This window comes from Bactrocera neohumeralis, chromosome 2 (assembly GCF_024586455.1).
Source record: "Bactrocera neohumeralis isolate Rockhampton chromosome 2, APGP_CSIRO_Bneo_wtdbg2-racon-allhic-juicebox.fasta_v2, whole genome shotgun sequence".
NCBI lineage: Eukaryota > Metazoa > Arthropoda > Insecta > Diptera > Tephritidae > Bactrocera > Bactrocera neohumeralis.
In genome coordinates, this window is record NC_065919.1 from 37,513,606 (window position 1) to 37,526,697 (window position 13,092).

Here is a 13,092-nt window from a genome sequence, read left to right on the forward strand (position 1 = left end):
AGATAAATCTTTACATATACATACATATACACATATGTATATATTTATATAAGTATGTTTGTGTTTGAATCAGTGGAAAAGCCAGATTCACTCAAGGGCAAGAAAGGCGAAAGTAAGTAAGATATTAACAGGTGAAGGACCAATGCATGAAATTCAAACCTCCGAGTTAGAAGAGCGGGCGATGGAAACACTAGGGAGGACCGTGGTTGATGGACTGCCTGATGTCCCAACTATTGGAGTAGAGGTATGATTATATAAAATCTTTGCGTATAATATGTTTATAAACATATTTTTTATTAGTAAATAAAATGGAATGATATTTTCTTTTTAAGTTTAGAACGACATTATAATCAATATAGATCCGCAGAGTCCATCAGTAAGCGAGATGCCATAAACTTCACGTTCTCGAAGGCAGACTTCACAGGAAATGTTTGCTGACATGATGGCTACGATGAAGAGGAGGAGCGAAGAAGTGGCAAAATTTAGGGAGACATTGCAACAATGCTTCCAAAATGTTGCGGAGTCCTTAAACAATATGGCTAGTGCTTTTTAAAGTTGTCGGAAGCTGTTTTAAAAAAAATTAAACAAATATACTTATGTTTAAGTTAAGAAGATATTTTTAAGTTATTCCTATTTATGTTTATTATGTACATTCATATAAAAGAATACTGAATAAATTAATTTATTAATTTCTTATAAAAATATAAATGGAGGATTTATTTGTAAAGATAATTATTTACAAAGATTGTGTGAGAGAATTTAAGCAGTTACGTCGTGCATTTATTCCTGCAGTGTAACACTGATTTGTTTGAGCTGGAGAGTTTTGCTGGTATTGTCACTAGCGAAGCGAATGAAATTTTAGGCGAATTTCGCTATTTCGAATTACGAGTAGCGAGCGCACAGTAAATTCGCCACGAAGTGGCGAAAGAACTAGCGAAAATGAATATTTAATATTGCCACTTGTGAATTTATAAAATTCGCTTCGCCTCAACTGTCAAAATTTGGCGAACGTTTATTTGATTCGAGAATCTAATTAAAAATGGAGAAAACGTTCGTAAAATTTTAAAAGTTTATTCATTGTATTTAATTCATTACAAATTTAATTATTTTCAGAATAAAACGAACTACTCAAAAGCAATTTGAGGTATTGGTGAAGTTGATGGAAGGAAATCCTGAGTTAGCCAGAGGAATGGCGCCGTTTGGCTCAACAAAAAAAAAAAATAGGATGGAGTTGTGGGAAGCAATTGTTTCAGAGTTAAACCATATCGGCCTTCCAATACGTAGTGGCAGCGAATGGAATAAGGTAAGAATAAACAATTTTGGTTGCATTTATGTATGTATGTACATATCTGTATTAATTTGTGTATTTCTTAGGTTTGGTTGGTCTATAAGTTAAAATTAAAAAGGAAAATTGCAGATAATCGCAAGGAGATTGCAGCCACAGGTGGAGGACCATACAACCAACGGAGTTTAACGCCTTTGGAGCAGGCCGTGGACGAGCTGCTCAGCTGGCAGCAGGCAGTGAATCCAAGCGGAGCCGCATTTGGTAGCACTACACCTGCACCTGCATATTTAGAAGAAGAACATCTGGAAGATGTCGAGGTGCAGCCTGAACAGGCTGGAAATGTTAGCATTTCGTCTAGGCAGGCACCTACAAGCAGAGTGGAGGAGGGCAAAAATTTGCGTATGAAGGCTTTGAAGAAACAAGCAGAAACGCAAGAAAGCCTTGTCGGTATTATGCAAAATATTAATTCGGTGTGTAATGAAACTTCTAGATACAACAGAAAAATTTACGAATTAAAAAAAGAAAAATTGGCGCTTTATAAAATGAAAGAAGAAAGAAAGAAGGAAGAAAATAAAGAAAAAAATAGGCGACATGAAGAAAAAATTTAAATATAAAAAAAAAGAATTAGAATTAAAAAAATTGAAATACTCAAAATAAAAAAAACGTATTTCCTCCAATTCAAAATTAATTTCAGTTATTTTATTGGAGTTATGTTACACATATGTACATATATTTTACATATCTTTTAGGGATGCAACTATACTATGACAATGCATTCGCAATTTGTCTTCGGCGATGATCTGTAATAATTTATTTATTTAGTTGCTACTTACAATCATCGCATTTATGCTGTAAAATCCTTTCCTATTCATTTATATGTATGTAAGTGCTTGTTCTCACATGGAGCAATAATTGCAACATGGGTTCCATCAACGCAACCAACCACATTTGGAATTCCTGATCTGGTGAAAAATTTCCTTCTTGTTGTTCGTTTCTGCTCTTCAGTTATGTCTGTTTTGATCCAGACACTGCACAGAGTGGATTCCAATATTGGAAGCATTTCCTTAAAAATCAACGAAACAGTGAGCCAAAAATTTGAGAACGCAGCACAATTTCAACATCGGCGATATTGACGACGATAGGTTAGTCGGACATTTTTCCTTTGTGCTGTCTAGACAATACATAAATGCATCAGTATTTAACCGAAAGTTTTCTTAAAATCTCTTAATAAAAACTTATACTAGCCTTATGCTGGTATTGTCACTGGCGAGTCGAATGTTTTAGGCGAAAATTCGCCATGTTCATATTGTGACTGTTTGTTTAACAACGTAGATTTATATTTTGAAGACAGTTATGTTGAAAGGACAACAGCGAAGTTACTTAGGCAGCAACGGTTCATCAGAGATCACTCTAATCCCATGAAACTTTCTTCAGGGTTGTAAGTATCTATTGCTATAAAAGTGCATAAACAAATATCACGTCACATAAGTTTTTATTAACAGATTTAAAAAAAACTTTCGGTTAAGTAAGGATGCATTTATGTATGTGCTGGATAAAATCAAAAACAAATTTCATTGTCGGATGTCGTCTTCCATAACGCCGATGTTAAAATTGTGTGTTACCAACAAGCTATAGGGAATGAATTTCAGTTGGGACTTGCTCAGCCAACAGTTTCCCTTATTTTAAAAGAGATCATACCCATTTTGGAAAATGAAATTTGTCGTACCCATATAAGCGTAGATATGAGTGAAGAAGAAAAGCAGCAGGCAAGGAGCAAATTTTATTCAAGATCGGGAATACCAAATGTAATAGGCTGCATCGATGGAACCCATATTGCGATTTATGCTCCTACCACAAACAAACACCTCTATCTAAACAGAAGAGGATTTTTTAGCATAAATGCAATGATTGTGAGTTTTTATGAATTTAATACAGTAAAATTGGTATAAAAATTGTATTGTATTTTTATTGTATTTTTATTACTCGTTCGTATGGAACAATGGTTCTCTGAAGGCATGTTTAGAGGCAGCGCATCAAAACGGAGATCAGAACTCAATTTATATAGGTATTCGCAATATTTGACTACTGCGCAAGTTTAATCTTGACATATGAATATTGAAAACAATAATATATTTGCAGGTGACTCCGGATACCCACTAAGCCCTTATTTATTAACACCTTTCCGTCATGCAGAATCTGGTACTAGAGAGTCAATTTTTAACAAGAAGCACGCGAAAGCGAGAAATGTTGTTGAACGTACGATTGGAGTTTTGAAATGCCGTTTCAGATGTCTTCTGAGTGATAGAAAAATGCGCTACGATCCTGCTAAAGTAACATCCGTTATTAATATATGCTGCGCCTTGCACAATATTGGTAAAAAATTTAGAATCGGTGATCCATTGGAGGCTGAAACCTTCTTTGATGCGTTGCACCATTGGAACCAATTAATGAAAATGGCAATGGTTCACCAGGAGAGCGCCGCAGAAGACAAATTGCGGATGCTTTGATGTAAATGAAACTATACCGACTTCAGTGAATAATATATTGCATTCTTTTATTTTATTCAATACTTTGAAATTCAATATTACACAGATAATAAATATATAAAAATTACAAAAACTACATGCTTTTAAATTAAATTAAAAAAATCACAGATTCAATTCCGTCACTTACAATAATAAAGTAAAAATAAATTCATCATATGTTTTCTTAAAAAAATCACAATTTCAAGTTCGGTTAAAATATGAAATAAAAAAAAATTCATCACATTCTTATGAAATAAACTATAAACTAAATTCAATCTATTTACAAGCACTCTATTTACCCTATTTTTTTTGCATTTTTAATTTTAAAATTTGTAGTTTTATTTCCATCTTTTATTTATGTCTTTTTTTTCTCTAAATTTTCTTCCTTCTTCCTTTCTTCTTTCAGTTTCATTAATTTAATTTCTTCCTGTTTCAGTTCATATGTTCTTCTTGCATACCTTGCAATTTCATCCACTTTTCTTTCGATTTTTGCTATTTTGTTGGAAAGGGTGTCTTGAACTTCGGCTTGCTTTTCCAACGCTTTCATCCGAATGACTTCACGTACCTCTACTGTCATTCTAGGACGGCTGCTTGAGCATTGCGATGCTAAATCCATGGCGCGTTGTGTGGGTCGGCTTTAGTATACCATCCCAGGATTTCGGGAATAAAATGGGTATGGTCGGATAGAGGAGATTCTCCAGATCACGAATATATATGGTTATAGCCGCAGGAAGCTTATAGTGTTCGAGTTATTCGCGTTTTAAGTTGAAAATTTGCAATATTTTAATTACATATTTTCGATATATAAAATTAATTTTGCACTTATATTTTTCACTTTTATATACACTAACACATCATTTATTCATTTGCACACATTTATTTTATATAATATAGTGCAAAAATAGCTTTTAATACGCATTTAAATTATTGTTGAATTTGATTATTTGAGAATAACAATTTTTTTTTTTTTTTTTTTTTTTTATTTTTTTTTTTTTTTTTATTTTGTTTATACATTGCAACTAGTTCAAATAAAAGAAAGGACTAACAAGCAACTTGAATAGGACTTAAAAATATTATTACAAAATCACAAAACTACTATGAGAGTATTGGCTAATTTGAAAGATCGCTGGGTTTGAGGCGTTTGAGTCGTCTTGGTGGTCCATCACTAGAAGTTAACATAACTACTTCTTCGTTACAATGCTGTAGCAATCTTGCACTATGTGCTGTTGCAATTTTTAGTATTTCTGCGTTAACCGAGTTTACGCCTAGATCACGCTCTATATCAGCACATCTACAATACCAAGACGCTTTGACAATTAGTCTTAGTACTTTGTTTTGAAATTGTTGGATGACTTTCTTATTGTTTGCGTTAGTACATCCCCAGAGTTGTGCACCATAGCTCCATATCGGTCGCAGTATTTGCTTATAGATAAGTAACTTATTTTCGATGGATAACACTGATTTGTTACCGATTAACCAATTGTAATTTTTGAGTCGCATGTGAACTTTCCACCGTAGCTTAGTGTCAAGCGTCATTCCTAAGTATTTGGCGGAATTAAAGTGCGGTATTCGTACACCGTCTATGAAAATTGGTAAGTGCTGTATCTTGTTGTATGTGAAAACAATGTGTACAGACTTAGCTTCATTCAGTTTTATCTGCCATTTATTTGCCCATTGTACGACTTTATTTACAGCTTTTTGGAGATTAGTAGTGGACTCGTGTTCACTTCTACCAACAGCAAGCAACGCGGTATCATCTGCAAATGTGGCTGTTGTATAATTGCAGTCTATTGGCAGGTCGTGCGTATAACAAATGAATTACAAACTGTCATATAATCAGTGTTACCTTATCGACATCATTTGTAAAAATAAATGTGTCATATAATCAGTGTTACTATAGTAAAATACTTACAAACTAAAATAAAAAAAATATATATAAAGTAATATTATACCCTAAATACAGGAAACATAATCGTTGATAAACATTAAAAAAAAATATAAAAAATTTAAGTGGCTGCCAATGTAAAAATGAGTTCTACGGGAGAAAAAAAATGTATATACCCGGTGTTGGACCGACCAGGGTTATTTTTTTTTGAAGCGCGGCCGAAGGCCGCCCACGCAAAAAGGAGTTCTACGCGAAAAAAATTTGGTTCACCCCGGTGTTGGACCGACCAGGGTTATTTTTTTGAAGCGCGGCCGAAGGCCGCCCACGCAAAAAGGAGTTCTGCGCAAAGAAGTAGCAATGTCGTTGAGGGCATAACAACCACTCTAACATCAATGCGATCTAACAGATATAAGTACTGCTACTTTTAAAGCAAAGTACCGTTGCTTTTATTTGGCATTTTTATAATTATTTCATGTTTGGAAGATTAAGCTGTGTGGACATATAATTATATTAATTTTTATTAAAATTACGGAAATATTTTTGAAAAAAAATGGAAAATAATTCATCAGGTATGATAAATTAAATATTGAAAAGAATATTTAAATCATTGTTTCTAATACTTTGTTACAATTATATGTAGATCTGAAACAAGAAGCGACTATAAATGTTCGCAAATCAAACAAATTGAGCGTGTCAGAGGTGAAGAGAATGTGGAATATTTCAAAAATATTCAACACATTTCAAACAAAGGAGAGCTGCATATTATTTTGCGAAGAGGAGGGTCTCATTGCCAGAGGAAGGACTTGCAGGGTGCATAGACTGCCGATGGTGCTCTCCATGACGGGAAATAGCACCGTCGGTACGTTTAGGTGCCGAAACGGATCTTGCCGAATGCGTTCCGGAATATCTCGATCCACGGGCACCTGGCTGGAAAATGTTAGAATACCATTGCCACAAGTTTTTTACTTAATGTTTTGCTACGCATCGCACTGGTCGCATGACGTAGTAAGGAAAAACAGTATTGTCAGGGAATCTATTTTATCTAGCGCTACCATATGTGACTGGTATAATTACTGTCACGAAGCGGTAGTTTTGTATCAAGTGGAAAATCAGGAGGCGGTAGGTAAAATAGGTGGCCCTGGCAAAAAGGTCCAAATTGATGAAAGCAAATTCGGGAAGAGGAAATTTAATAAAGGTAAGGTTAAAAATATACAATATTAGGTACTTACTTATATGTTCTTCTCATATTAGGCAGGAGTGTGGAAGGTCACTGGGTGTTGGGGATGATTGAGGATGGGAGCGACGACCTGCGGCTGGAGGTATGCCCAGATAATGTTAGGTCTGCGGAGGTGCTCATACCCCTGATTAAGAAGCATGTTGCGCCAGGAACTACAATAAGCACAGATTGCTGGAAGGCGTACGATGGCTTGGCGAATCACGGGTATGAGCACCGAAAAGTGAATCACAGCGATTTGGACAATCCATTTGTGGCTGCAGATGGAACGCATACGCAGCGTATAGAGTCCCAGTGGCGTGTGATTAAAATGTTTTTTGCGAGGGACAACCACAACAATCCCGAAAACTTCGCCGACCTAATTTTTGAGTATGTTTGGCAGAAAAATGTGGCCAACAGACACGAAGATCCTTTCGTCAAATTATTAGAGGCAATAAAATTTATATACAAGCCTTAATACACGTTTGTTTTATCAAATTTAAATAATTTCTTTATATTTTATGTTTTCCTTTCTCTTATTTGGGGTATAATTTGTTTACATAATTTCTTTTAGTTATTTTACACGTACAAAGGAGTTCTACGCGAAAAAAATTTGATACACCCCGGTGTTGGACCGACTAGGGTTATTTTTTTGAAGCGCGGCCAAAGGCCGCTCACGCAAAAAGGAGTTCAACGCGAAAAAATTCTGATACACCCTGGTGTTGGACCGACCAGGGTTATTTTTTTGAAGTGCGGCCAAAGGCCGCCCACGCAAAAAGGAGTTCTACGCGAAAAAATTCTGATACACCCTGGTGTTGGACCGACCAGGGATATTGTTTTTTATAGGTTGTTGATTTTCGTATTTGGGGTATAATCTGTTCCCTTTATTTCATTTAGTTATTTTACAAATGATGTTGATAAGGTAACACTGATTATATGACAGTTTGTAATTCATTTGTTATTCTTAAATAATCAAATTCAACAATAATTTAAATGCGTATTAAAAGCTATTTTTGCACTATATTATATAAAATAAATGTGTGCAAATGAATAAGTGATGTGTTAGTGTATATAAAAGTGAAAAATATAAGTGCAAAATTAATTTTATATATCGAAAATATGTAATTAAAATATTGCAAATTTTCAACTTAAAACGCGAATAACTCGAAAACATATATATTCGTGATCTGGAGAATCTCCTCTATCCGACCATACCCATTTTATTCCCGAAATCGTGGGATGGTATACTAAATTCTTCCCCGTTGTGTTTCCTCGGTCGTGCGCTCTTCTGGCTGAATTTCACTACTATTTACCGCAGTTTCTACTTCATTAGAGCCATATGCTAAACCTGTAGGATTTACAGCCGCCTGAAAGTGAAGAAGCTCATCCACACTTTGCTCTAATGGAGATAAACTTTGCTGAGCATAAGGTCCTCCTCCTGTGGCAACAGCTTCGCGTCGGTTTGTCGCTATTTTTTTTCAGTTTCAGTTGATAATCTAACCAAACCTAAATGCTACACATAAGTAACTTCAACCAAACAAATTAATTAAATTTTTACCTTATTCCACTCGCGCCCGTTTCGCAATGGTGGACCAATGGCATTGAGCTCGGCAGCGAACAGGTCCCATTGCTCTGCCCTGCTTTTCTTTGTCGATCCAAAATTCCCCATTCCTCTGGCGACGTCCGGATTATTTTCCATTAATGCAACCAATTTTTGGAATTGCTGCATTGTTGTACGTTTTGTTCTAGAAGTATCGTTTTGTTAAATATAATTAAATAATTACAATTGCTCAAATAAAGATCAAAATTTACTTACTTACGTCGTTCGCCATTTTCTGGCGAATTCGTTACAGATTTGACTTACAATGCCATGGCGAATTCGTTAAAACGCCAAAGGTTCTTTCAACTATCGATTCGTTACTTTTGGTTCATGACATTTACAACATAATTTCATTTAAATGTAATGGCAACTTTTTCGAATGGCGCCAGCGGCAATACGTTTAAACTAGCCCCACAAAAAATAGTCTAAAGGCGTTAAATCGCATGATCTTGGTGACTGCCCATGCATCCCGAAAAAACGCACTGTTGGTTTGTACGCTGGTGGAATCATTGGACCGTATTTTTTCAAAGATGCTGTTGGACAATTACGGTGAATGGCGATCGCTAATGCTAACAAACTTTTTTGTTGCCAAAATGGAAGAACTTCTTTCAACAATGTTCCTGGCCTTTATATGGATTCTGTTATAAAGAACTTCATTTGGTGCAGATGGGTTTGATATAAGATTCAAAACCATGGCTCCAGTGGATATCCTGAGTCACCTAGAAACCATTTAAATGAACCAGAAACACCTTCCCTTAATACTTTTATTCTGGCCGGCAATGTTCTCCAAATTTCAGAGTCATGGCATGAGCCAGGAAAACGAGCATTTAAATGGCGAAAAATAAGTTTGTCGTCATAAATCTAAAATTCATATATACACATGTATATTAATTATATTAAATTAATTTTTTAACCTACTGCTTCTACGTTAATACTGTAGTAACCTTTTCGGTTCATGTATTCATGTGGAATAACGTTAGACGACGAAGACGGTCCAATTATTGCAACATGGGTGCAGTTATGGTACCTTCTAACTGTATTTTAAGATTTAATATTAGTAAAAATATTTATTTGGAAAGGAACACCAGCTGATCTCTGGGAGCTCCTCCCAAAAAGACGGTTTTCGGTGACCACTATATCTCTGAATTGGATCCTCTGAAATTAAAAACCAAACAGATTTCGTTAAAGTAATGTTAAATCTAGTATTTAATCGAAGGAAAAAGCAAATACAAAAACAATCGATTTTTGACCAGAATTTCAGTCTTAAATTGTTTGTAAAAAATATTTATCAGTGAGAAAAAGTCTTCGACTAATTATTAAAAATTATATTAAAGAAGCTCGTGTTAAAATTTGAGACTAATCGGCATAGTCGTTTTCGAGAAAACCGCGTTTAAAGTTTGGAATACTACCAGACGCTCTCAAACGCCTTTGAAATTTGCGTGTAACTCGAAAATATTCACCGGAACGATATGAAATTTTCTGTAAGTTTTTTTCTGTAGTAGGAGAATGGAGTCATGTGTAGAAGTTCACGCAAGTGAGGAAAGTTCTCTGATCGCCATTCACTTGGGAGTGGCCAGAAACGATTCATTTACACATGGCTCAAGCAGCTCACTACTTCCGGTCTTTGACCAAGTGTCCTCTGGGTCGCCTAAGAACAACCGTTTGAAGGCGAGCTAAAGTGAGAAGGCGAAATATCCCCTACATAGGGTTGCGCGCTGGGTTTGGGACCCGCCACGTAAAAAACACCCCCAGTGAATAAGTATAACCAGCCTCGGACGGGAGACCCCCTTTTGATGACGACCATGGCAAACGAAATAACAACCACGAATTGAGGGCTTGCACCTGGAATGTCCGGTCCCTTAATTGGGAAGGTGCCGCTGCCCAGCTGGTTGATGTCCTCGTAAAAACAAAGGCTGACATCACCGCCGTCCGAGAGATGCGATGGACGGGACAAGGACAGACACGAGTAGGTCCTTGTGGCATTTACTACAGTGGCCATATAAAGGAGCGCAAGTTTGGTGTTGAATTCGTGGTGGGAGAGAGACTCCGTCGCCGAGTACTATCATTCACTTCGGTGAATGCGCGTCTAGCCAAAATCCGCATCAAAGCGAGGTTCTTCAACATTTCGCTGATTTGCGCCCACGCCCCGACGGAAGAGAAGAACGATGTGACCAAAGATGCCTTCTATGAGCGCTTGGAGCGCACTTATGAGAGCTGCCCCCGCCACGATGTCAAAATCGTGCTTGGCGACTTTAACGCCAGGGTGGGCAAAGAAGGTATCTTTGGCACTACGGTTGGTTAATTCAGCCTCCACGACGAAACATCCCCAAATGGGTTGAGACTGATTGACTTCGCCGGGGCCCGAAATATGGTTATCTGTAGTACTAGATTCCAGCATAAAAAGATTCATCAAGCTACCTGGCTGTCTCTGGATTCGCCAAAATTCGCACCCGTCTCTGTGCAGCAAAAAACGCAAGTCAACAAACACAAGGAAGGTTCGACGTCGAGAAGCTGCAATCACAACAGACAGCCGAACGATTCTCCACTCGGCTTGCACTCCTGCTCTCTGAGAGCACTCGTCAACAACTCGGTATAAGGGAACTGTGGGACGGCATCTCAAACTCCTTACGTGCAGCTGCTTTTTAAACCATTGGTTTCCGGAAAGTAAAAAAGAACAGCTGGTACGACGAGGAGTGCCGTGTCGCAGCGGAGAGAAAACAGGCAGCCTACCTCGCAACGTGACGATCGACCACAACACGTGCGGGATGGGAGAGATACCGAGAGTTGAAAAGGGAAGCGAGACACATTTGCAGACAGAAAAAGAAAGAGGCCGAAATACGTGAGTACGAAGAGCTTGATAAGCTGACCGACAGGGGTAATGCTTGAAAATTCTACGAAAAAATGCGGCGACTTACGGAAGGTTTCAAGACCGGAGCATACTCTTGTAGAACCCCCAAAGGTGATCTAGTCACCGATGCCCAGAGCATACTTCAATTATGGAGGAAACACTTCTCCAGCCTGCTGAATGGCAGTGAACGCACAACACCAGGAGAAGGCGAACCCGATTCCCCAATCGATGACGATGGAGCCGACGTTCCATTGCCCGACCATGAAGAAGTTCGAATAGCAATTACCCGCCTGAAGAACAACAAAGCGGCGGGGGCCGATGGATTGCCGGCCGAGCTATTCAAACAAGGCGTCGAAGAACTGAAAGGGAGCATACATCAGCTTCTTTGTAAAATATGGTCGGACGAAAGCATGCCCAACGATTGGAATTTAAGTGTGCTATGCCCAATCCATAAAAAAAGAGACCCCACAATCTGCGCCAACTACCGTGGGATTAGCCTCCTTAACATCGCATATAAGGTTCTATCGAGCGTATTGCGTGAAAGATTAAAGCCGACCGTCAACAAACTGATTGGACCTTATCAGTGTGGCTTTAGACCCGGCAAATCCACATCCGACCAGATATTCTCCATGCGCCAAATCTTGGAAAAGACCCGTAAAAGGAGAATCGACACACACCACCTCTTCGTCTATTTCAAAGCTGCTTTCGACAGCACGACAAGGAGCTGCCTTTATGCCGCGATGTCTGAATTTGGTATCCCCGCTAAACTAATACGGCTGTGTAAGCTGACGTTGAGTAACACGAAAATCTCCGTCGGAATCGGGAAGGACCTCTCCGAGCCGTTCGATACCAAACGAGGTTTCAGAGAAGGTGATTCCCTATCGTGCGACTTTTTCAACCTGCTTTTGGAGAAAATAGTTCGAGCCGCAGAACTAAATAGAGAAGGTACCATCTTCTATAAGAGTGTACAGCTGCTGGCGCATGCCGATGATATTGATATCATCGACCTTAACACCCGCGCCGTTAGTTCTGCTTTCTCCAGACTGGACAAGGAAGCAAAACAAATGGGTCTGGCAGTGCACGAGGGCAAAACGAAATATCTCCTGTCATCAAACAAACAGTCGTCGCACTCGCGACTTGGCTCTCACGTCACTCTTGACAGTCATAACTTTGAAGTTGTAGATAATTTAGTCTATTTAGGAAGCAGTGTTAACACCACCAACAACAACAGCCTGGAAATCCAACGCAGGATTGCTCTTGCCAACAGGTGCTACTTCGGACTGAGTAGGCAATTGAAAAGTAAAGTCCTCTCTCGACGAACAAAAGCCAAACTCTATAAGTCGCTCATAATTCCCGTCCTGCTATATGGTGCAGAGGCTTGGACGATGTCAACAACTGATGAGTCGACGTTACGAGTTTTCGAGAGAAGAGTTCTGTGAAAGATTTATGGTCCTTTGCGCGTTGGCCACGGCGAATATCGCATTCGATGGAACGATGAGCTGTATGAGATATACGACGACATTGACATAGTTCAGCGAATTAAAAGACAGCGGCTACGCTGGCTAGGTCATGTTGTTCGAATGATGAAAACACTCCAGAAGCAGAGGAAGAGGAAGACCTCCACTCCGTTGGAAGGACCAAGTGGAGAAAGACCTGGCTTCGCTTGGAATATCCAGTTGGCGCCACGTAGCGAAAAGAAGAAACGACTGGCGCGCTGTTGTTAACTCAGCTAAAAT

At 38.3% G+C, this 13,092-nt stretch overlaps 1 protein-coding gene across 1 annotated transcript; it reads left to right on the forward strand.

The window, feature by feature from the left end:
* Window positions 1–6,256: 6,256 nt before the first annotated feature.
* Window positions 6,257–7,386, forward strand: LOC126762349 (uncharacterized). The gene is made up of 2 exons (XM_050479062.1): window positions 6,257–6,890; window positions 6,947–7,386. Exons 1-2 carry the CDS (start codon window positions 6,404–6,406, stop codon window positions 7,384–7,386), a joined length of 927 nt encoding a protein of 308 aa, XP_050335019.1. The 5' UTR covers window positions 6,257–6,403.
* The last annotated feature ends 5,706 nt before the right edge of the window (window positions 7,387–13,092 follow it).